At 34.2% G+C, this 27,132-nt stretch overlaps 1 protein-coding gene across 2 annotated transcripts in view; it reads right to left on the bottom strand.

Moving 5' to 3' along the window:
* Positions 1 to 73: 73 nt before the first annotated feature.
* LOC136031395 (nuclear receptor coactivator 2-like) overlaps positions 74 to 27,132 on the bottom strand; it is a 203,323-nt gene continuing 176,264 nt past the window's right edge. For both annotated transcript variants that reach the window (XM_065710934.1, XM_065710935.1), the window contains exons 10-11: positions 17,458 to 17,930; positions 74 to 692 (exon numbers count right to left, since the gene is read on the bottom strand). In XM_065710934.1, coding sequence (XP_065567006.1) covers positions 82 to 692; positions 17,458 to 17,930 — 1,084 coding nt within the window. In that variant the 3' untranslated portion in view covers positions 74 to 81. The remainder of the gene's footprint in view (positions 693 to 17,457; positions 17,931 to 27,132) is intronic.

The raw sequence follows: 27,132 nt of genomic DNA on the forward strand, positions 1-27,132 counted from the left end.
AAAAAATGCCTTTTGCACGCTTAAAGGAAATGAAAAAACATCTCAGGATAAATTTGAATGAGATTGACTAACTTATCAGTCTTATAACACCAGACATAACAAATCAGTTTTGGCCTGTGAAAAATTTAAAGGAAAAAAAAAGCAAGAACTTACACTGAGAAGAATTTCATGTTGCGAAGTCGCTGAGCTGGCCCTTTTGTCTTCTTGATTGTCAGAAAAAAATTTCTTGTTCACACTTTGAGGTAGTTGTCTACCTCCACAAGTACTTGTTTCACTTTCTTTCTTTACATCTACCGCTTTAGCCTCTTCATTTACACCATACCCCATACCCGATAATGCACTACCACCCGAAGGCCGTTCAAGAATTTCCCGTAATCGATTTGACTCAGACAAATCGTTCATTCCACTAGGTGTCCTTGCCGCCAATAGTCCCGGAAGTCCCTCCTTCGTTTCTTCAGGCTGATTACTTCCAGGTCGTTCTAAGAGCGGACTATACGGGTATTGACTATTCACAGTACCGGGACTTGGATGGTGCTGTGGTGTGTTGGGGTAATGATGGGCAGTGCCGATGGGGCTAGTTAGGTTTTCTAAAACAATGCTTCCACTGGGATGCCTTCTGTTCGCTGGACTAGGGACATTAAACGTTCCAGGACTAGGAACCGAGTGAGGACCAGAGACTGAAGGAGGATTTCCTAGAAAAAGAACAAAGAATTTATGCAATATCGTGTATATAAAAAAGGCTTTAAACTGTGCAATAAAGGAAACAACGAACGACAATGACGAATTTCCATGCTAAATGAACCAGTAAACACCAATTTGCCAAAGAGAGGGAAAATTATCATAGATAAATAGAGTATATCTTGACATCTTGCTTATTTTCCATTATCTCTTATCAGTTATTTGACATCTATTGTTATGACTCGAGAAAGAGAACGATATTCATAATATACAGAAAAATTATAATTAACACATGAACTATAGTTCACCCTCTAATGTGTAAATATATAGCCAACATTATGTATTTCTCATGTGTTTTTCTGTTTCTTCATTTCGTCAACGTTGATTCAATTCACGGGTAAATTGTGGAAACAAGAGTGACGTATGACAAAAAGCATAGGAAATGTTACGATATATATATATATATATATATATATATATATATATATATATATATATATATATATATATATATATATATATATATATATATATATATATATTTGCACACTTGAGGGCAGCGGTGGGGGTTCGGTACAGTGGACGCACCTTCAAATTGTGTTAACTCCAATTTTTCCATATATTATGAAGCAAAAATTGTTTTCTTAACATGGTTCCATCTCAATAGCCCCAGTTCTAAGCTTATACCAAGAGAAAATTTACACTGTTTTTCTACATTCCTTCATATATTTTGTTTTTATGTCAATTCCCTTGCGACACAGACGGGACGACATGTCTCCCCGCGACCCAAATCTTATTTTAACCATTGTTCTCAGCCAAGTTAAAGAAGAACTTTTTTTTACAGCTACACCATAAATGTTACGACTCTCCTTTGCATGAGATTGATAAACTTTAACAAAAGATGAAATACAAACTCGAGTTTCTACAGGAGATTACAAATACACAGTAAATTGTAAATTTCAAGACACATTAAAACAGATTTTACAAATTTGGACATAAGCTGGTTCCTAATCATAGAACATTTCTGCATACTTTGGTATTTTACAGTCACCAAATATGATAAATGTATATGAAAAGCAAAAAATTACCAAAACCTTATACCTACGTCATTCCAACAAACACGGAAGTATTGACCTATCAACAATTTTAAACGCACACATAGGGGGTAAAACTATTAGAGCTACTACTCCCTCAAGACGTTATTACGCAAACCTGAGTCTGACACAATACTAAAGCGCACTTGTATAGTACACCTCCATAATAGGGTTTGGGGTGTTACATAATAGGAGGTGTTGGAGTCCACTAGTCCAGCGGGAGAGTTTTACTAAGACTTTTTTCTTCAAGAGGTTTTTCAAGATGTTTCGAGACATTCCTGGACGTTTTTTTTTCAGACATTTTTTTTCAAGACGTTTCAAGAAATTTCAAGATGTTTTTAAGGCATTTTTTCTTCAAGGCATTTTTCTCCTTGATTTATTTAGTTCTTACGTAACATGGGAATATTTACTTATTTCCATCCAATGGAACTGCGCCCTAGACAGCTGGACCAGCAATCTACTTCTAGTATTATAATTCAGGAAATATGAATAATCAATTCCCCAAGCGGAGAATCCCCATGTCCCGCTTACTAGAAGGATTAAGCTATTCGATTATGTGTTTCTTATGACTGCGATAATAGAGAGGCCAAGGAGAAAATCAATTACTAAAGTTTGGTTACATCTGAAGTGCACCTACTTGCTAAGTAATGCATTAGAAGCGTATTATAAACCCAGACAAAGCGATTCTTGACTTCTTAGCGATATAATCCTAGCATTTTTGGAATCCTGAGACAATTTCTAAAGATGTTTTCTTAGAGATTGATAAGTTTGCTAAAAATATAGGAAAATGGGAGCGTAATACATGTGACTTCTATATTTCTATATTATTCTATATTTTGTTCATTTTTTCTTGGTATTATGTTCTCTCAATTCCCAGCCCTCAACATTCAATGGCTGACCCACCCCCTAGCGACCAATTCCAGGGGGAGAGAGGGGGCAAGCAACCAATCCAAAAAAGGGGGGGGGTTGTTATTATAGATAAATTTAAGCCAAATTAAGAGTTATTTCTAAGAGGTTTTAATGGAAATGCTACGTTTTTTTGAGCCATGGCTATGCATAATCACACCACCGTGACATTATGTGGCTGAGTCACCCCTAGCAAGCAATTCCAGTGTATAGAAATCAATTCCAATGGGATCTTAGCGAGCAATTCCAGCAGAAGCCCCTAACATACAATTCCACGGGGGCCCTAACAAACAATTCCCTGGGAGATTCTCTTTTTAAGGCAACTCGAAAAGGTGGAAAAGGAAAGGGATGCTTAATTTATCCAGAACTAAATCTACCGAAACGGTAAAAAGCGCTTGGTCGATTTTCGACTAGTCATGACGATGGACAAAGAGATGTACTATGATGACCAAAATATAGCAAAGTGATTGAGCAAGCTAAGGCATGATGATCAGACAACTGATAATCAAACATGACCTTTACTTTCAAATTTTGCAATTATTTTTCAATTATTGGCTTGCAAATCACTCGGTACTGCAGCACGAACCAAGTCGGAAGTTCGAAAGGACCTAAAACATATATAAAATCCCATGTATTATCCAAACAATCAAGAAATCACTTAATATACCCTTAACTAATTCTGTACGTGGCGAGGCTTACAAATTTGGCTACGTTCATCAGAAGACCCACCAAGAATTAGAAACGTACTTTTTGACGTCTAAGGCACACTGCTGATCAACCTACACAAAGAACTAACGACCCTTCTGCGTAATAGCTGACACTATGTTATATGCAATTTAGCTATTTCTTCAGGCTTCAACCAAATCATCTACTTATATGAAGCGTTAAAATAAATGTCTATGTTGCCGTTTATGTTGTAGGACTACCCACACCTGTAGAAACAAATGCGCTACCGTACGGCACTACTGCCTCTGAAACTGGGGTTCAATATGAGGACAGTTTTCGATAATTCTAAATCAATTGACTATCTCAAAATTTTCACAAAATAGCATTTTGGAACAGATTTCTCGTGAAACAGACTTTGTTCGTGAAACTTGTTGCGCGCTGATTCTTGTTCGTGGAACTTTTTGCGTGCTGATTTTTATTCGTGAAACTTGTAGCATGTTGTTTTTTCTCTTCGTTAAACTTGTTTTCTTCATGGAACATGGAACTTGTTTCTTCATGGAACTGATTTTTGTTCGTAGTTGATTTTTCTCTTCCCGAAACTTGTACATTGATTTTTTCTTCTCGTGAAACTGATTTTGTTAAAGGAAATTGTTGTGTGCTGATTTTTGTTCGTGGAACTTGTTGTATGCTGATTTTTGTTCGTGATACTTATTAAATGTTAGTTTTTTTTCTTCGTGAAACTTGTACATAGATTTTTTTCACAGATGTTCATGAAACTTGCTTCATATTTATTTTTCTCTTCGTGAAACTTGTACATTGATTTTTCTCCTCGTGAAACTGATTTTGTTCATGGAATTTGTCGCAGGCTCATTTTTGTTAGTGGAACTTCTTGCGTACTGATTTTTTAATCGTGAAACATGTTGCAGGTTGATCTTTTCTCTTCGTCAAACTTGTGAATTGATTTTTCTCCTCGTGAAACAGATTTTGTTCATGGAACTTGTCGCGTGCTGGTATTTGTTCGTGAAACTTGTTGTACATAGCTTTTTATCTTCGCGAAACTAATTTTTTCATAGAACTTGCTTCATGCTGATTTTTGCTCATGGAACCTGCTGCGTTCTAACTTTTTCTTTGTTAAACTTGTTGTAGGTTGATTTTTCTCTTCGTGAAACTTGTACCTTGATATTTATCCTCGTGAAACTGAATTTAATCGTGGAATTTGTTACGTACTGATTTTTCTCTTCGTGAAAATTGTACATTGATTCTTCTCCTTGTGAAACTGATTGTGTTCATTTTATTCAACCTCGACATTCATATATATATATATATATATATATATATATATATATATATATATATATATATATATATATATATATATATATATATATATATATATATATATATATATATATATATATATATATATATAAACGTTTTTGAATTAATGCATGTTTTGATTTCGACTCACCTTACATGAATAATTAAAACGAAATTTGCATATTTTTTGCTAAGAGGCTTTCTCATAGTTTTAATCGGACTATTTTGATAAAGAAGGTGTGGGGGAGGAGGCCTAGTAGCCCTTCAATTTTTGGTTACTTAAAAAGGCAACTAAAACATTTAATTTTTTACGAACGTTTTACTAGCAATAAATATACATAACTTGCGAATTAACCTACGTAGCGAAACTTCTATCGTTGTATATTCTTATTACGTATATGAGAGACTTCGTTCCCTCTTCAATACCTTGCTCTGTACACTAAAGCTTGAATTTTGTCTCAATTCTTTTGAATGACGCATGAATCACAAAGACCGTAGAATAAATAATTGAAATTACTAAAAATACTTTAGCGTAAAGAGCGAGGTATTAAGGAGGAAAAGAACCCCCTTATATACGTAATAATTTCCATTCGTTTTAAGTTTTAATGCTGTTCCATGCTTCCAGTTGAAAAAACTTTTTTTTTTATTTATTTTCTCTTTTTTTTTTGTTTAAATAAAGCTAGAAAATCGTCCGCCCCCCCCCCCTTCATAGAAGTTCTCTTCCCTCATGTTTAATCCCCCATGGAAAGATCCTACCACGTAACCAAACCCTCCCCCCCACCGCAAAAAAGTCCCAATGAAGACGTCTTCACACTTACCAATAACAATTACTAACCAAACCCTCCCCCCCACCGCGAAAAAGCTGATTTTAACAACTGAATGGACAATGAAAATGCAATATTTCTGTTGATGTCCTCGGTGCTTTAACAAACTACATGAAACAAACAGGAGATTAGACCTCGAGGTCGGAAGAGCCAAGAGCTCGTATGGCACCAGCTCTAGCAAAATTCTAAGAATCAATAGATTGATTTAAAAGGAAAATCAGAGGCTTAATGCCGGTTGGGATTTAAAATAAGAGCTCTAAAACACGAGGTCCTTCTAAATATCAAAATTCATTAAGATCCGATCACCCATTCGCAAGTTAAAAATGCCTCATTTTTTCAAATTTTTCATCTCCCTCCGTCCCCCACCCCTCAGATGGTCGAATCGGGGATAACGACTTTATAAAGTCAATTTGTGCAGATCCCCGACACGCCTAACAATTTTCATCGTCCTAGCACGTCCAGAAGCACCAAACGCGCCAAAGCACTGGACCCCCCTAAGTCCCCCAAAGAGAATGGATCCAGTCCGGTGACGTCAACCACATATTTAAGACATTCATTCCGGTTATGTCAATCACGTATCTAGGACTTATGCTTATTCTTCCCACCAAGTTTCGTCCTGATCTCCCACTCTAAGCGTTTTCCAAGATTTCCTGTTCCCTCCTCCCAATGACATTGGATCCGGTTGGGATTTAAAATAATAGATCTGAGTTACGAGGTCCTTCTAAATATGTAATTTCATTAAGATCGGATCATTCCTTCGTAAGTTACAAATACCTCATTTTTCTAATTTTTCAGAATTAACCCTCCCTACAACTCCCCCAAAGAGAGCGAGTCCGTCCGGGTTATGTCAATCACGTATCTAGTACTTGTGTTTATTTTTCCCACCAAGTTTCATCCCGATCCCTCCACTCAAAGCGTTTTCAAAGATTCTAGGTTTCCCCCTCCAACTCCCCCCAATGTCACCGGATCTGGTCGGGATTTAAAACAAGAGCTTTGAGACACGATATCCTTCTAAATATCAAATGTCATTACGATCCAATCACCCATTCGTAACTTAAAAATACCTCATTTTTTGTAATTTTTCCGAATTAACCGCCCCCCCCCCGGATGGTTGAATCGAGGAAACGACTATTTCTCATTTAATCTGGTCTGGTCCCTGATATACCTGCGAAATTTCATCGTCCTAGCTTACCTGAATGTGCCTTTCCAGCAAAACCGGGTTCGACAGACCAACAAAATTTGCGATCGCTATATGTTACTTGGTAACTACCAAGTTCCATAAAAAAAAACAGTTTATTTTTTAGGTTACTCATTTTAATACTTTTAGATAACTAATCTCATAATCTGAAGAGGTGTGATAAGCAAAATCAATACACATTAGTACACTACAACTTTCAGTTGGAATATTGACAAGTCTGAAATTACCTTCATTTAAAAATATCCTTTTTGGAAATAACAATGTTGGATATATAAATTTTATCAACTTATCACCAGGGGGTGGTACACCGTCTGTCCGAGGTGCAAAGCATTTGGCAAAGCGGCAATTGACTTAACACAGATTGTAATTATAGAATTTACTCCAAGGATATTCAAACCAAAAATTGAAAGAAAAATCATATGCTACACTCACCCAATAATCACAAAAATAATCGATTTTTAGCAATATCTACATACTAGAAGGAGTTTTGATGTTGATCATGGGCCCCCTCCTCTTTGGAAATTCCCACTAGTTGGACAGTATCTTTTAAAGTTTTATTCTAAGCTATGAATTCCACTACTTTGCGTATTTTTACTGCAACAAGTCATTAGATTTGGAACTCTTGTTTGGGCAAATGTGTGACTTCATATTTGATGATTAAAAATAAAGGATAATACATGCGGAGTAACTGATAACTCCTTTTTAAAACAGTATACTAGGCTAAAACTACTCAACACGGTTTCATTTGAGATTAAATAAAAAAAAAAAGTTCTTTCTAACTGTAAGTAAGGAGCAACATCAAAACTCAAAATGAACAGAAACTATTTCGTATATGAAGGGTTGCCCCCCTTCCTCGATGCCTTGTTCTTTACGCTAAAGCTATTTGCACTTTTAAAAAAAGCTTCCGATTGGGACAACCGTCAAACTTTAGTGTAAAGAGCAAGGTAAATGAGGAGGGGGCAACCCTTCATATGATGAGTAACTTCTGTTCTTTTTTAGTTTTAATGTTGCTCCTTACTTTCAATTAAAAAAAAGACTTCGAATGAACTTTCTCCTGATCGTCTAGAACCGTTATTTCGGTACGATCGCCCCTGGGAAAAGAAAAGAAATAACACGCACCCGTAATGTTCCTTCAGGCAGAAATAGCAAAATTCCACATTTTTCCATATAGAAGCTTGAAACTTCTACAGTAGTATTCTCTGGTACGCTGAATCTGATGGTGTGATTTTAGGATTCCTTGAATTTTGGGGGGGTGTGTCTCACTGTTTCAAAAATCAGGCAAATTTTTCTCAGGCTCGTAACTTTTTATGGGTACTTGATGAATCTTATATATTTGGAATCAGATTAATAAGCTGGTTCTTTTGATGTATCTATTGATATGAAAATTTTGTTTTTAGAGTTTCAGTTACTTTTGAGCTGAGCACTCCTCACTTACAGTTAGTTATACCACAAACTCTTTGAAACCACCGAACACAGAACGACAGGTCACGTCGCGCATTTTTATTATTTTACAGGTAACTATGCGTTTGTTGTATTATTTTATACGACTATATTAACTTACAAAAATTTATTTACAAATATTTAAAAAAATATTAAATATTTAAAAATATTTAAAAATAATAATAAATAAAATAAAAATAACAATAAAAATAATAAAAAATAAAATATTTAAAATTATTTACAAATATTAAAAAAAAGGTCACGTCGCGCATTTTTATTATTTTACAGGCAACTATGCGTTTGTTGTATTATTTTATACGACTATATTAACTTACAAAAATTTATTTACAAATATTTAAAAAAATATTAAATATTTAAAAATATTTAAAAAAAATAAATAAAATAATAATAAAAATAATAATAAATAAAAATATTTAAAAATTATTTACAAATATTGAAAAAAAGGTCACGTCGCGCATTTTTATTATTTTACAGGTAACTACGTGTTTGTTGTATTATTTTATACGGCTATATTAACTTACAAATTTATTTAATTTTACTGCAAATCATTAGGTAAGGAACAGAAATCACCCATCTAAGATAACTAGCAGAAAGTGCTTGCCGAGCTGTTCTCAAAGGGAAAACTGTGAGGAAGATGTATGTCAGGAAGATCAAAGCGTGATTAAACACCACACAGATTAGTCTTTTTTTAAACAATGTTTTAGTTAAAATTAGGTTTTGTCAATTATGCGCTGCCTTATTTGAGACCACGCCGTACACAACGATAGACCATGCAATTTTTAAGGTCATATACCTTAATGAATCAACCTATCTTGCACAATTTGAACTTTTTTAGTTTGTGTGGGCAAGCTATTTAGAATTGATTGGGCGGTCTTGCCTTAACTTGTATAGATTGGATAAGAGATCCGAAAAAACGACAGAAAAGCCGACACCGAATTTCCCGGATATTTTAAAAGTAATTACTTAACTTCCCCTGTTTTGTACCGAAGGTAGAAATATTCGTTCCAATGAAACTTGCATCCTCAAAAAGTGCGAATTTTGTTTTCTCGATTAAACAGAGCATAATTTTTCTTTTGAACTTCAGGCAAGCACAGTTCCTAAAAAATGCTCCTACAATACTTGATCGGAAAAAGACTTAAAATAAGTTCAAAGCAGTCGTAAATGGACTAATATGACCGCTTTGGGAGTTCTCTGTGGTGCCACCCGCTTTGATTGACAGACTCACGGACAAAAGGGAAATAAAACTGCACTGCTTTTCCAGTCAGATTCTACAATTTTCGATAGCTTTTGATGATAAGTAGTCCCCTGGGAAAATTCGCTAATGGACCCTTTGTCTTTGCGACGGCTAGCGGACACTGAGGCTCGCAAAATGATTTTTAGGGTATCGCCTTAATATTTTGCAGGTGAGTAAAATTAACTAGTTTGTTGCTTCTTACAAGAAGAAATTTCTCTTCGGGGATTTACATAAGAAAATACTGTCAATACTGACGCGTGTAGTACAATACTGTGACGTTTTGCACAAAGGGCCTAAATCCACTTTTTCTAATTTCACAGGAGAGTAGAATGAAAATAAAAACGCAAGATGAAAAAATCTTTCCCATGAATCACAATTTAAGAAATTTGAAACTTTAAAGACTGATTTTTTGTTAACTCTTCAATCGGAATTCACTAAAAATGTCCAAAGTGCTGAAGTATTCATTAGGCTACTAAGAAGAAAAGGAACTTACCCTCTTTTTTAAAGTTTTGCAGGTTAGTCGTTTTGTACTACACGATTAACTATTTATCCTAACACTGTTATGTCTTTGAAATATTAAGATATTTTTATACCCTATTAGCCTCTTAAGGCCAAAGGTAGTATTCTTGAAAATTGAATTATACATGCTTTAAAAATAGGACACGTGCAAGAAGTCCGTCAAATTTAAATAAATATTCTAACTAACCTCCCCATGCTTTATCGGTTTGCTAATCCTAACCAAGCTGCACAATTCCTTGAGAGGATAAGGGGATCCTTAAGAGGATCTCAAGTTCTCTTACAGTTCCAACAAAGAAAAAAAAAGATAATTGATATCCTTTATTCCCGAGTTGAAGTGTGTTTCAATCTTTTATTTATGTGATGTGCTTTTTGCAATCCAATCAATCAATTCTTGAGTACATGTCAGAAAGGGGAGTGAAATAACACCGTCTTTTCACCTCTTGTTATTTTTGGCTCCCTTGTCAAAATGGAAAGTTCTTTACTTGAAATATTTTACAAGTAAACTCTGTTGTTCGGTGGTTACAACAAGAAAAACGAATTACAGACCATAAAAAGAAAAGACTGGCTTCAAATCAGCTTCACTCTTCAATAACAGAGTTCTTGAAGCACAGTCAGCTGTTCCCACATCATTCATCTTTGCCGGTCTCGATTTATCTCTCATATATTATGCAGACGACATTCTAAATCTGAGCCGCACTATCCAGCGCATTAGCGAAATTTTTGCAACTCTACCATCTGAGTATTCAAAACCAGGTCTTCAAGTCAATATTGAAAAGTCCGAAATTGCATTTGACCATTGGAAGCAAGCGTCACCTGGAGATATTCCTCTCGGAAATAGCAGAAATGAGCCAGTAGATCATATCACCTACCTCGGTCTTCCCATTGGTTCGTCAACAATACACACGCGACAGCTATCAATTGCTCACATTGAAGGTAGAGTTAGGTTATCATATGCTTCTTATATAACGAATAAGTTTCGCTTCAACCGCCGTCTTCTTTCGAAACTTTTCAACTCTGCCGCTTTACCACATTATCTGTATATATCGCCCTTTTCGAAAATACTCACAAAATCTGACAAGTCTGAAATTCGTTCAGTTTTCTTCCGGTTCGCAAAATATGTTTTACGTTTTCCTTTTTGGATCCACAACTCTTATCTAGTTAGAAAATTCACCATTGCTGACCCCACTATAGCTGTGGAAAAGCAAACTCGTGCTTATAATTCCCGTTTGACGAAATTGAATCACCCTTGGTTGTCGATACTGGCCCAGTAGTTAAGATGTATTGTTGTATTTTTTTTAAAGTGTCGGTTTTCGCGCTTAATGTGTATTTCTTCTTTCAATTATTGCTCCATCTTTTCCTTTCTTTATATGACGAGTTTTCCAATAAATAATAATGACAAATTTAACCCCATCCTTAAACGAGAAACATATGTACCGTAATATTGAGTTTAAAATTTAAAGAAAAAAGTCCAGCTATGATGGCAAACATATGTTACTCCTTCTGAGGCAATAACTATCATTAGTCCAGCTATGTTGAGGAGATATCTGTTTTCCTCTTTCGCTAAGACAAATCCTTTGAGTAATTTTCAACGAGATGGAAAAAAGTCCCTATACTGAAAATTTAAAGAAAAAATTCCAGCTATGATGGCAAACATGTTACTCCTTCTGAGGCAATAACTATCATTACCACAAAATTTACTTTGCCGAGAGGCATTGAGAAACAGAATCTATTTTCATGGAGCCTAAGGTCTGGGCGTCAACTTATAATTAAAGCCTTAAAAACATATTCAAGATAAACCAAAGTAAAAACAGTATTATAACACAAATAATAGATAATGTGGAAATACTGAAGCATGTTTATTTGAAATATTATGTAAAGGAGAAGCTAGTCCCTGTCGATAAAAGCGTTTAAAGTAATCACATTTGTAGACAGGAGAATCGTGAAACCAAAAGACGTCCGTGGATAGCCTTAAGGCCTGAAATACATTACAACTACTAACAACTCACCTCAGGACCAAGCCACCTAAGATCAACATAGCTGCGCACCCTCCTCTATCCCAGTTTCCAATTTTCGCTAAAATCTTTCCAAGCAACTTCCTCCCACTCCAGCCGAGGACGACCTGCTTTCCATTTAGCCCTATACGGTTGGCCGAAAGGACTATCTTTAGCAATGTGTCACCTTTCATACGCAGAACGAGCCCTAACACCCCCCCCCCCAAAAAAAAAGAAAATGTCACCCACTACTTCCTACTACTACGTAAAAACAAAGCTTTTTGTTAAAACAGGATTTAGATTAGTTATTTTGCTGTGATTCTAGTTCCACATCCTTAAAAGTTATCGTGGTTCTTAGCCTCGCCTTAATTAAAATACTACTTAATCTATGGGCAATAATTAAAAAAAAGAGATGAAGACGTGGCTACAAGGGTGAGCATGAGGGTAGCACGACCGTAGAAATTGAGGATTGACAAAGCAATTGGTGTCTTATTTGTTTTACTCTTCGATTCTAAAGATAGAACGTAACTACGGGTTGACACTAACAATTTACAGAGTATGGCGTCTTTTCTTTTTTCGTAGCCATTTTTTTTTTAAACTCAGCACGCTCGATTGACTGGTTCAATCCGTAATCAATTAGAACTAAATTCTTACTTTCAACTTGGTTAAAACCAGTTCGGAACTCGGCCTTTTGATGTCAAAAATCTTGCTGTGTTGTACCTTTGGTTCCTATAAAAACAGCCCTGGTAAAAATGCCTTTCGTAAATAATGGCAAAAACGCATTTTTCAGTTTTTCCTTTTTCCTGTATATAGGATCGTACTCTGGCTTTTTTTTAGGGAAGAAGGTCAAAAAGAAACGTTTGATAATTTGGATAAGATATGAAGAAAAAAAAATGAAGATTGTCGAGCGAAGCCCCTTGTACACATACCAGTATAAGAGACAAGGTCGTATCCAGGGAGTGGGCTAGGGGGTTTGAACCTCCCACCCAGAAATGTTTGTCCTATTCGTAAAAACGTAACAAGAATAAACAAAAACAAGTTTTTGATGCATTTTTGTCACCTCCTCCCCCCTAAAAGAATCCTTTTGTAAACCCCACCCCGAAAAAAAAATCCTGGATGCAATCCTAATAAAAGGTTCAACGTAAAGCATCAAGTCGTAAAAACTATGCAATACAAAAGTAGAAATTTTTAGAATATTCTGAAAAATATGTATTCTGAAAAAATAAAAACCTTGATCTCGCCACTCCACAAATATCTGCTTGTACCCTTTATAGCCTACACATGAAATTGTTCACATTGTTTATATATACATATCAATATATATATATATATATATATATATATGATATGTATATATATATATATATATATATATATATGATATATATATATATATATATATGATATATATATATATATGATATATACATATATATATATATATATATATATATATATATATATATATATATATATATATATATATATATATATATATATATATATATATATATATATATTGGCAAATCAACATAGTGGAGCCTAACCTAAATACAGCAAGAGGTATTACACAACACTTCCTTGAATTTTGGTTATTGGCAACACGTTGGGTTTACTTGTTGTTGGCTCTCAGCCGAAATTGCACGAATTCATAAGCAATTGTTTTAGATGTATTAGACTATATTAACATAACTGAATCGCCAAGATCAACTAAAAACTCTTGGTGTTAAATGAATTTATTTCGTTGTGACAACAAGTTACAAATAACTCCCATGCGTGCCAGGAACGTGCACAGGTTGACGGCCTTAGGGCCCATGCCTTCCAATTGGAGTCTCAAAATTTTTCCAATATTGTTGCTATAACCCCTAATGCTATTACTATGCTATAGCCACTATCTCGCCTTAAATTTGTGTTTGATATTTTCCAACCGGAGGTAGTTACCAAAAAACAATTGTTACTACGTTCTCAATGGGAAGGGGATCAACAGGGCAATTTGGATCAGGAGGATCAAATTGTGATTGAACAGCCATTTTTCTACTAATCCTCTCGTTGAAAACAGCTTAGCAAACAATTTTTGGCAATTATCCCAAAGTTTAAAAATGTCAGATACGACCTCGAGGTTCATATTGATGATACTTAACCCGCACATTTTTTTTTTTTTTCCTTTTTCCCATATATTGGTGCTTGTGTATTATCCAGTACGCATTCAAGAATTTGGATCTGCAGATCATGAAATAACCGGTTTATACCGTCAGCATTCGAAGAAAATTACCTTAGGCTCACTTGAAATCAACGTTTTAGGTGTATTTATATTAAATTTTTCAATATGTAGAGATAGTATGTTAGTTGGGTTAGGTATTTAATATAATGCGTTTTGTGCGCCTCCCCCTAACATAGTTTTTTTTGTGGTTTCCATAATTTTGTTACTAAGACTTGTATCGGTACTTGTGTATTTTCAGAACACACTCAATGAGTGAACTTAGGTTCTTTCGTGAAACAAACTACGGTACATTTTAATTAAATATTTGGTACTTGTTCATTATTCAATTGGTTCAATTCTATTTAGAACACACTCAAGAAAATTGCTGAGAACACACGGTTGCATAGCCACAAAGACAAAACTAAATTAAGTTTGCTAAACATAGTGATAGAAGATAGTGTCAGAGATGAAGATTTGGGATTGGCCAAAGACTGAAAAAGAGACAATTATATTTTTCCAGGATCAGGGGTTGTTGCCCACAACAAAACAGTGCGTCAATGGACACAACATGACTTTATACTCTTACGAGAAGGAACATTTTGGAAGTGTAACAATAGAACATGTTTGAAAAAGGTCAATCTGCGTTCATTAGCTTTATCAAAAGTTTGGGCTATATATTTGTACATTAGGGGGGTGGGGTGCATTATGTCAAATATCTAACTTAACCTAATCTAGCCACTTCTATATATAAAATATTTCATTAAAATGTGAGTGTGTTCTGAATAATACACAAGTACTGTTGTATCTTCATCAGGGTTAACATAGTTTCACTTCTCGAGTGTGTACTGAATAATACACAAGTGCCACAAGCCTTATACACAGTGCAAAAACATTACGTCTTAATGACTCGGTTGGAATTTAATGATTTCAATTTCTTGATACTGAAAACTCAAATTTAGGATGCAAGTTAATGGTAAGAGTCCTTAAGATTTTCCCCAGTCTATTTCTGAGAGAGATCTCCCCCAATCTACACCTAAGGACTCACATGTTACGATGACTTCATAATCTACATTATTATAGTTCCTATTATTTGGATCCAAAAAACTTATTGGGGGTCTAGTGCAAGACGGTATGTGCCCAAAGATTATTTTATCCTTTATATTTTGAAAAATACTTTTTGGGAATTTTCGTTGAAGAATAACTTTTTCCGGAATTTTCATCGAAAAAACGACATGTAACGAAAAAAAACGTTACCCCCCCCCTCTTTTCGTGAACTGACGCCACCTACCGCCTTCTCTGTATATGTGTTCATTCTTTTATCTATGTCTTTGTTTGTTTTGTTTTTTTTATCACAGAACAGCAAGAAAACGAGACTGCAATTCCGTTTTTAACTGCGATTAGAATAAGATAAAACAAATAATACGTCTCTATTTGTTACAACAATTTTTTATCCAATCGAAAACAAAAAGAATGTCTAGTAAACAAGTCTGAAAATTCTAATCATGATGATATTGTAAACAGAGTTGTACAGTGTACAATATTGGGCACCTCGTTGTTCAACTGTAACATAAATGATATATCATGCAAGCTCAACAGTTCAATAAGCCTTTACGCAGTTGACTCAAATGCGGCTGGCCTAGATGACTCCAATATTAGATGCAGTCTTAATGAGTCTCATTCAGGAACACCCTGAGAACATTGGAAAGTGAATTGACTGTGGACTTCAATTCAACATAGGCCACTTTGGTAAACCCAAACTACCAAAGAGTACAAACTTTGTGAAATTGCAGAAACACATTTGACATCGGGAGAAATCTTGGTATTCAAATAAACCGCCAGTTCAAGCTCCATTCACACACTAGCAGTCATTGCTAACGTCACCCATAATTAGAACTATAAAGAGAAACATCTCCAGTAGACAACCAATGATATTAAAAGCTACGAGACCAAAGCGAGAAGTCGGACACGCCATTTCGACGCGCAACGAAGTTTGTTAACTTCCAGGATGTCGATTTGTGTCCCCTCCTTTCCTGGATTTTGTAAGAATACAATTTTTTCATTGAAAAAGGTTGAAAAATAACAGAACAATACATTTTTTATCTACATAAAAAAAAGTCCTTGCTCCCTTTCAGTGACAGTTCTAGGCCTGGGCAGCCCCCCCCCCAGTTTTATGACATTAAATTCGTTTTACCTTATTATTTTTACACACTTATAGTGTACATTGCCTCCCCGTCAGAGACCTAAAACCGCAACTTATCCCCCCCCTGCATTTTCGTAAATTGGTAGCCTTAGTAAAGTGTAAAGGAATTGAAACAAGAAAAAAACGTTTATCACTAAAATGGTCTTCTCTGGCATATCGAAGAAGATGGGGCGAAAGTCTTTTCAAGTATACACTTCACTTCAAAAGGCCCAGCAAGCATCAGTCAATCAAAAGAGCCAGGGAAAATTTATTCTGTATCTTAAATCAAAGAAATCTGTTTTGGGAAAATAACAATATCTTTACAAAATGTTCAAAAGATCCCTTGATAAAGAAAAGAAGAAAAGTGAGTGTCTGTACAAATAGCATTCCATAGAATGATTCACATGAACCTGAGATGTTTCTTGTCACTTACCCACCACCTGTCGTTCCCTACCAACTTTACCCAGTTAATGTAAAGTGCACGCTGGTGAAAGAACTTCTTAGTGTGACGCTTAATTAAAGGCTAGGAGGGGGTGTCCACCCCTAGACTTCGTAAAAACATTATTTTTATTGGGGGGATGGTATTTTCATTGGATTCATTTTTTTTGGCATCTTCACTTAAATAGAGCAAAAATCCCCTCACCCAAATTTTCTAAACTAACGCCACGGCTTACACCAATGTCTCACTAAAATTTCAGGTAACATAACAAGTCCAGAACTGATCGACACAGGTGGTTCAATTCGCAAAAACTTTGAGGGGGGGAATGTATTGTTCAAAATCTAGGAGGCCAACTTGTTTTGTTTTTTTTTTTTCAATGAAAATAAACAGAAAACTATTTTTCAGTGAAAATGCCCCCAAAGGACACTTTTCCAATACTAGGAGGTATATACCCCCTCCCAATTCATGCCACTGGACCTGTACTGGGATGGGGAATTATGCTGCACCCATACGGACAGTGAGCTAAAACAAGTTGTGCAACTTAAGCTACCCTTAGAGTTACAAAGTAGTGATCAAATCATGAACGTATGCATTAAATGGGGGGGGGGGGGTAGTTCTCATAGTAGCAAATATTACATTTAGAACGAGTTTTGAACCAAACGGTAGGCCTATCTTTTGCTAGGCCTATTAACAGTTTTAATTGAAAAAAGAATCTCGCAGCAAAATCGATAAGATTATTTATAAATCATACCTGTTAGATTTCCAGCAGGGCTAAATGCAGGTACACTGGGGGGTCTTGGAGTAGTAGAACTCTGACGAGAATTGGGTCTTGATAAGGACGAAGGTCTAGCAGGACTATTCCACATGCCTCCATTTCCATCAAACTGAGTAGGAGTTGAGGGTGGACCAAGGGGAGTCAAGGAAGGCATAGGCGGGGGGTCTTCCTCGGCCCCAGTTAAATTTAAATCCCAAGTTGATGTTGGAAACAATTCAAAATCAAATCCATTCAGATTGAGGTCGGTATAAGAGGTGAAAGAGGTTCCACTATTCATTGTTGTGTTAGGTTCGGACACGTCACAAGGTTCTAATTTTAACTTCGGTTTTGCACCACGTACTACACTAGTTAACACTGGATTACCTTCTGCTAGCCGTAATCCACTCATTGGCCCCATATCAGGCCGCCGGTTAAAACCTGGAGCCTCGGGAGCTTTGAACTCGTTTTCACTAGAAAAAATGCTTCCATTTACAAAACCAATCAAACTCAAATTAGATAAATTCCAACTTTTAATAAATGAACAATAAAACTCCTATCCTTTTCTGTGTTCACTTCACTTTCTACTCAACAACTAACAAAAATGACGAATTTTACCGCCAGAGGATAAACCAGGTACCCGGTTGCATTAATAAATCTCATTGAGCTATGGTGTAAACTCTCTACGTCATTTTGTGACGTACAACAACGCGTGCATAGGTAGCGTTGCAAATGATAATCTATTTTTCTGGGTCGTTATTTTTTATTAATATTTTTTTTTAATAAGGCTTAGATCAAACTGATAGTAATGAGAATAGACAAAATATCCTGAAAAAATTTGGGTTCAATCGTTTTATTACTTACTTTTTATTATCGTTATTATATATATATATATATATATATATATATATATATATATATATATATATATATATATATATATATATATATATATATAAATATATATATATATACATATATATATATATATATATATATATATATATATATATATATATATATATATATATATAATATATATATATATATATAATATATATATATATATAATATATATATATAATATATATATATATATATATATATATATATATATATATATATATATATATATATATATATATATATATATATATATATATATATATATATATATATATATATATATGTATATATATGTATATATATGTATATATATGTATATATATGTATATATATGTATATATATGTATATATATGTATATAACAATTTTCAACTAAATAGAATTTAAGAATTCATTTTTAAGCAATAGGATATATATATATATATATATATATATATATATATATATATATATATATATATATATATATATATATATATATATATATATATATATATATATATATATATATATATATATATATATATATATATATATATATCTATATAAAAATAAGTTGTCTGTGTGTGGATCAGGTGACGTCATGTTTGTCCGCATATGACGTCTGAATTATTTCACACTAATACAAAAGAAGAAAAAAACTAAAAAAGGTAAAAACTACAAAAAAAACTAAAAAGAAAAAAAAAACTAAAAAAGCTAAAAAACTAAAAAAACTAAAAAAAGGTAAAAATCTAATAACTAAAAAAAAAACTGAAAAAAATAAAAAAAGGCAAAAACTACAAAAAAAATAAAAACTAATAAAAAAACTAAAAAAGCTAAAAAACTAAAAAAACTAAAAAAACTAAAAAAAGGTAAAAAACTAAAAAAAACTAAAAACTAAAAAAGAAAAAAACTAAAAAAAAGGAAAAAACTGAAAAATAAAAGAGAAAAAGAAAACTAAAAAAATATGAATAAATATATATAAAAATAAGTTGTTTGTGGGTTATGTCTGTCTGTCTGTCTGTCGAGTGACGTCGTGTTTGTCCGCATATGACGTCTGAATTATTTCACACTAATACAAAAGAAGAAAAAAAACTAAAAAAGGTAAAAACTACAAAAAAAACTAAAAAGAAAAAAACTAAAAAAGCTAAAAAACTAAAAAAAACTAAAAAAAGGTAAAAAACTAAAAAAAACTGAAAAAACTAAAAAAAGGCAAAAACTAAAAAAAAACTAAAAACTAATAAAAAAACTATAAAAGCTAAAAAACTAAAAAAACTAAAAAAACTAAAAAAAGGTAAAAAACAAAAAAAAAACTAAAAACTAAAAAAGAAAAAACTAAAAAAAAGGAAAAAACTGAAAAATAAGAGAAAAAGAAAACTAAAAAAATATTAATAAATATAAAAAATATAAATATAAATATAATATAAATTAGCAATCAACAAAGCACCGAGACACAAATGACGACCGGGACACAGGGAGTATAAATGACGACCAGGACATAAGTAAAAAAAAAAAAACTAAAAAAACTAAAAAAATGGTAAAAACTACAAAAAAACTAAAAACTAATAAAAAAACTAAAAAATCTAAAAATCTAAATAAACTAAAAAAGAAAAAAAAGAAAAAAGGAAAAAAATAAAGGAGAAAAACAAAACTAAAAAACGAATGTATATACAGACCGGGACACCGGGATACAAATGACGACCGGGACACAGGGAATATAAATGACGACCGTGACACAGGGACACAACTACAATGGGGACGCCGGGGGGCACAGGGGGATATAAATGACGACCGGGACACCGGGACACCGGGACACAAGGAATATAAATGACGCCCGGGACACTCAAAGAGAAATCACAGACTGGAACACCGGGACACAAATGACGACCGGGACACAGGGAATATAAATGACGACCGGGACACAGGGACATAACTACAAAGGGGACGCCGGGGTGCACAGGGGGATATATAAATGACGATGGCGACTCAGGGAATGGTCGATTAGCAATCACCATCAACAAAGCTCAAGGGCAATCATTAGAATCATGAGGTATAGATCTGAATACGGATTGTTTTCCCATGGACCATTATATGTTGCATGTTCAAGAGTCGGTAAACCTGACAATCTATTTATATGCACAGACAATGGGACAGCAAAGAATGTTGTATATTCGCAAGTTTTACGTAGTTAAAAACATATATATATATATATATACATATATATATATATATATATATATATATATATATATATATATATATATATATATATATATATATATATATATATATATATATATATATATATATATATATATATATATATATTCACAGGTGGGACACAGGGACACAACTACAATGGCGCGTAACAAATATGGCGCGTAACGACTTACGCGCGCGGGGGGGCTTGGGGGGCGCGAAGCGCCCCCACCAACTAGGTGTTGGCGTGGCGCGAAGCGCCACCCCAACAGCTAGTATATATATATATATATAACAATTTTCAACTAAATAGAATTTAAGAATTCATTTTTAAGCAATAGGATAGAAGAATATTTATCAGTACAGGTCTATATAAGAATAAAATAACAAATAACACTACAGCAGTGAGAAAACAGCCCAGTTATCTTAATTAAATATCAAAAATTGATTATTATTATTATTAAATATAGATTATTGCTAGATGATTAAATGAAAAAACAAATTTTGTGAACTGAAAGTAGGGATCAACATTAAAACTTAAAACAAACACAAATCATTACGTATATGAGGGGGGTTGCTCCTCCTCATAACCTTGCTCTTTACGCTGAAGTTTTTTAGTACTTTTTAAAAAAGCTTCTTATTGTTCTTATTAAACGAACAGTATTTCTGGTGTCGTTCTTAAGCAACTGGAACATAATTCAAACTTTAGCATAAAGAGCGAGGTGTTGAGGAGGAGCAACCTCACTCATTTACGTAATGATTTCTGTTTGTTTTAAGCTTTAATATTGCTCCTTACTTTCAGTTGAAACAACTTCTTTTGATTTTTTATTCAATTTCTGATCGTTTTTTAAGCAAGGCCAGGAAATCTGGCTACACCTCCACGGATAAATCCCTTTCCACAGATTTTTTTTCTCTGGACAATTCAATCCTGGTGAAAACTTATCCAAGACAATTACCCTTGACATCTCAACGCGTAAAACTGAGTCGGCAATGAGAAAACGAGACACAAGAAGAATTTCGTAAAGGAATTCTAGCAAATACCCTTAGTGTAAAACTTCCCCTGAAAAATCCGACCCATGAAAACTTCCCTCCCTCATTCAAAATTATTCCCGTAGAAAATACCACCATTAGAAAATTTGCTTCCCCCCCACCCCCCAGAAGAATGTATGCATACTTCCCACTAACAAATACTATACGTAAACACTGGGCAAATTTTGTAACTTAAAGATCTTTCCCCGTGGGCTGTAGGGGGTCATTCTATGTTGAAAGGCATAGTTATTCGGGCTTTTAATTATGCTGAACAAGATGGCTATCTCAAGATTTTGATCAGACTGTTTTGAAAAAAAAGGACAACGGGGAGGGGGCCTAGTTGCCCTCCCATCTTTTTGTAACTTACAAAGGTGACTAGAAGTTTTAATTTCCGTTAGAATGAGCCCCAATCACAATATTCTATGACCACTGGATCGAAAAGAAAACCGCAGGAAAAAAAAAATAATAACAAAAACACATCCGTGATCTTTCTTCTAGCAAAAAAACCCAAAGTTCCACATTATTTTTTAGATAGGAGTTTGAAACCTCTACACTAGGGTTATCTGATACGCTGAATCTGATGGTCTGATTCCCATTAAAATTCTATGACTTTTAGGGGGGTTTCACTCTCTTTTTCAAAAATAAGGCAAATTTTCTGAGGCTTGTAATCTTTGATAAGTAAGACTAAACTTAATGAAACTTACATATTTGAAATCAGCATAAAAATTCGACCTGTTTCTTGGAGTTTCGGTTACTATTGAGCCGGGTCTCTCCTTACCTACAGTTCGTTACCAAGAACTGTTTGATAACCAAAAGAGCTTTTTCAGCCAGAGCAACAAACCTTACAGATAAGTTTATCTCATTTGATAAGCACCAAATTAAAGATAATTTAGGACTAAATAGAATTTAAGATTTTTTTTATGTAAATCTTGTAAAAATTATGTAAAAACTAAGTGGGTGATCACTTCCGAAAGAAACATGCTAAAAAAAATAAAAGCAGCACCATTAAATTGTTATTTAATGGTATTTTTACTTATTTTATTTCATTTCGAAATTTCATGGTCGCTTTTCTGACAATGAAGCCCCGCCCCCTTAATTGTCACAGACATAGCCCTAAAATTTTTCTACTTCCCTTCCTACTCAACAAAAATGAAAAATTCTACCATTTTTCTTAAGCATTTTTGGCCACTTCTAAAGGAAATATTCCAAACAAAATAAAAGCATTACCATTAGATTTTTTATTTTATAATATTTCTAAATATCATGCTATAATTTATCATTTTTGTTAGTTGTTGAGTAAAATAAAAGTATAAAATGCACAAGTAGGTAGCACTGCATTTATTTTTTATTATTTTTTTTATAACAATGTTTAAACCAAACTGAGAGAAAGAACACAAAAGGTACGATTGTATAAAATCTTAGGTAAATATTTGGTGGTTGGCCGCTTCTGAAAGAAACATGCTAAATAAATAAATGCAATACAATAAGATAATTATAACCTTAAAATATGTATGGAACTAAAAGAAGACAGTACAACAATGGAATTCTTATTTTATAATATGAAATCGAGAGTGCAGAAATCTGTTATAGCAAAATGCCTATGGCATATTACCAGATTCAATTACTGGATATATATTTCAGCAGGGCTACCATCAGGGGGGGGAGTTGACAGAAATATGATTATTTTATTTGAAAAGAGCATGGAATAAGCAATTTAATGGTCTTACTTTTATTTATTCAGCATGTTTCCTTCAGAATCGCAGGATATCTCTATTGTTTAAACCCATGACTTGTCAAAATTCTTCAGGATAAATTTGTCTGCTTCTCTTTTATGTAAATTTCAAAGAAATTAACTGCTTTTACGATGAAAATAATTCTTACGAACATCGGAATAAAGATGATAGAATCAGTTTTTTCACATAAATCTCTTTGAATTCGGAATTTTAAGTATTTTTACTAAATGCTTTGATACTGGAGTAAAGCCATAGTTTTCTAAGAAATAAATTCTAAGAAATTTTCTCATATTTTTTTTTTCAAGAGCTTAGATTATTAAACAATTCCGGCGAGAAAAGATAAAAGTTTTCCAGTATAATCTTCGGACCAAGAAAATGGTTTTAAAACAAAGAAATTAATAGTAAAGAAAAATCACTGTAAAAAAAGCAAGAAAACATGACTTGAAATGACGCAATATTTAAGAGAATTTTTGAATTTTATCTAGAAGTTTCTCTATTTGTAAAACTTTTTTTAAGGTATCTAGTTTCCTATGCCCATAAAATAATAACTAAAATAATAGCCCATAAAATAACTAAGCCCATAAAATAATAACTAAGCCGCCTGATTTAATTGAAGCAATTTTCAAAACAAAAAGGGCAAGACAACGCATGACAAAACACCCAAGCTACTCATTTGTCTGTCTTTATGCACTCAGGGGGTAGAAGATTCTTATTCAACCTTAACAACCGTCCTTTTTTTATTCACGGCACCAGGCATAATTAAATATCTAATCTACCGCTAGTCTTTTACCGATGTTTTTAGATGATTATTGAATCTTCCTCTGAAAGAGTCAATAAAGAAATTTTTAGGGATTACTTCCGCAGGAAGATCATTCCCAGATCGTAGTGTAACGTCGGATGAAGCTGTTCTTCAAGCACTCTCTCCTTCGCTTGCCAGCCTCAAAACAATTGGAACGAGCTATGTGCCTGTCTTGTTGGTTGGACAATTGGAGGGATAATAAAAGGAAGCTGTACAGTGATTTTAAGTGCCTGCAGAAAACAGCATTGGATGCTCTAAATTACAAAAATATTTAATCTCCATTTAACAAACATCTTTAAATCAGATTGCTTCTTAGGAAAATTCATTGAAACCTATTAAATGTGCTTAAATGACCACAAACGCCACAAGAATAGCCCATGACTCTGACTCTAGTGTAAAGTTTCTAGTTAACTTTACTTAATCGTACAACTTAAGTGCCTTCCTGTTTCTATAAACGAGCGGGGGCACCATGGGGACACCACTCCCTGTATCATTTATCACCCCTCCCCCCAATACTACTACTACTACTACTAACCCACTGCAGCACCAAGCCGCCTGAGGCAAACACAGCTACGCACGCTCCTCCTCCAACCTAATCTATTTAAAGCCTCCCTCTTTACACCCTCCTAGGAAGTTCCCATTTCCTTTAAGTCTTTATTTATGAAATCCTCCCAACCCAGACAAGGACGACCTGCTTTCCGTGTAGCCCCAGACAGTTGGCCAAAAAGGACAACCTTCGGTAATCTGTCATCCTTCATCCGTAGAACGTTGCCTAGCCATCTCAACCTTTCTTTCATTATAGCCCCACACTTTTCGTACAACCTACTGCTTGAAATGCCGCCATTCAGCCAGGTACCCAGAACAATCCGTAGATAATTTCTCTGGAAAACATCTAGTAAATTTTCATCTGCTTTTCGGAGTGCCCATGTTTCAGAGCCATATTTGACCACTGTCATCACTGTATCTTCCAATATTCTAATCTTGGTTTGTAGACTTATCTTTCTATTCTTGCAAACTTTTTTTAACTGTGAAAAAACACCCTGAGCCTTAGCTATTCTACTCTTAACATCTTCACTGCTCCCACCATCTTTACTAATAATACTACCAAGGAAACTGAAGCTCCTAGCCTGATCAATCTTTTCGTTACCTAATGTCACCTGTTCATCTTCACTTATTCCTAGCCTTAGTGACTTAGTCTTCTTAACATTGATTTTCAAGCCTATTTTAGCACCCTGAACTCGTAAAACCTCTAAAAATTCATTCATTTTGTTCACACTTTCATCTAATATGCTTAAATCATCAGCATAATCGAAGTCCAGGAGCGTTCTTCCTCCCCATTTGATTCCATGGTCTCCAATTGCCTTTCCTGTGCTCCTTAAGACGAAGTCCATCAAAATGAACCGCATAAAGAGGGATAGAACACAACCATGCTTAACTTCTGATTTAACACAAAACCAGTTGCAAACCTCATTTCCTACCTTAACCGCAGCAGTATTATTCTCGTACATAACGCAAATCACTTTAATGTATTTTTCTGGTATACCATATAACGGTAAGACCTTTGTTAGCGCTCTTCTATCAACAGAATCGAAAGCTTGCTCATAATCGATAAAACTGAGGACCAAAGGTGTTTGACAACGAAGGGACTTCTCAATTATTAACCTAAGAGTGAAAACATGGTCAACACATCCTCTACCTTTTCTAAAACCGTATTGTTCTTCCCTTAAAACTTTGTCTACAGCATGTCTCAGTCTAAAAAGTATCATATTACTCAATAATTTGCTACCTACAGAGACCAGACTAATGCCTCGATAATTACGGCACTCACTCTTGTCAACTTTCTTATACAGTGGTTTAATTAAGGTTTTCCTAAAATCATTGGGTACTTCCCTTTTTCAAAATCATATTCATAATCTTCAGTAGCTTATTACTAACCTCAGAGCCACCATATTTAAGAAACTCATTAATCATACTATCATTATCATACAGTTCATACTATCATACTTAAAGGCAATTACAAGGTTGAGTTCTGGACAAAAGCCGGTAAAGTCATAAAAAAGTTTACAGAATTAAAGTAAACTTTAAAAAAGGAAGGGAGCCTAGGCCCTGATCTGTTTATCAATCTTATTTGAAACCTGTTGAGCTCAGCTGTACTTTCCGAGCTGGACTAAAATGGGGTTTCCTGTTCAACTGGATCGCTGGCTCCGTTGGGCTTAATGAATAAAGGAAGTGGGCTCCCGTTCAACCGGTAAAATACCGATTACCGACCCCGCGAGATCAGTTCGATGAACGGAGTTTAATATGATGTTTACGGTCCGTGCCCATATTTTTTCGCCATTTTCAACAGTCGCAAAATACTTCTAGGAAAATTTTACACGTTATGTCAAATAATTTGAAAAAATTCAACTTTCCTTTAATGACTGATCGGCATCTTATATATTAGGCTCAAATTTACCTATGATCAAATTAATCAATTTTAAAAATTAGTTAACTTGCTATGATAGTGAGGGAACGGTCGACCAATAAGAACTAATCCGTCTGACTGCTCGAATAGCAATATAATCGAATGACGTTTTTAACAAAATTTCAACAAAACCAACTCTTCTGGATAAAACCCTAAGTACGACCCTGGCCCATAACGCTATCAGGCACGCACCCAAGGGGATGCGAAAGGGGCTCTATCACCCCCTCCCACCCCTCAAGAAAAAAAAAACAGATGAAAACCTTAGAAATTTTCCTTAAAATACCGATATTTCTAAGGAATTTAAAAGTTCTCCGTTGATTGGCCCAGGGGCCCCTGGTCAGCCCCCTCAAAATTATTTTCTGAGTGCACCACTGAGATCTATTGTTTTGAGTAAATCAATCTTTCTAAAATGGATGTCTTGTGAAGACTTCTTGTTGATTGTATTTTATTGCAATGATAAATAACTGTAAAATTTGACTAAAGTTACATTTACTGCTAAATCAAACACAGAGTTGCTATTTTATTTATTATTAAATTTTAAATTTTACTCGTAAATTTTAAATTTAT

Source organism: Artemia franciscana, chromosome 9 (assembly GCF_032884065.1).
Source record: "Artemia franciscana chromosome 9, ASM3288406v1, whole genome shotgun sequence".
NCBI lineage: Eukaryota > Metazoa > Arthropoda > Branchiopoda > Anostraca > Artemiidae > Artemia > Artemia franciscana.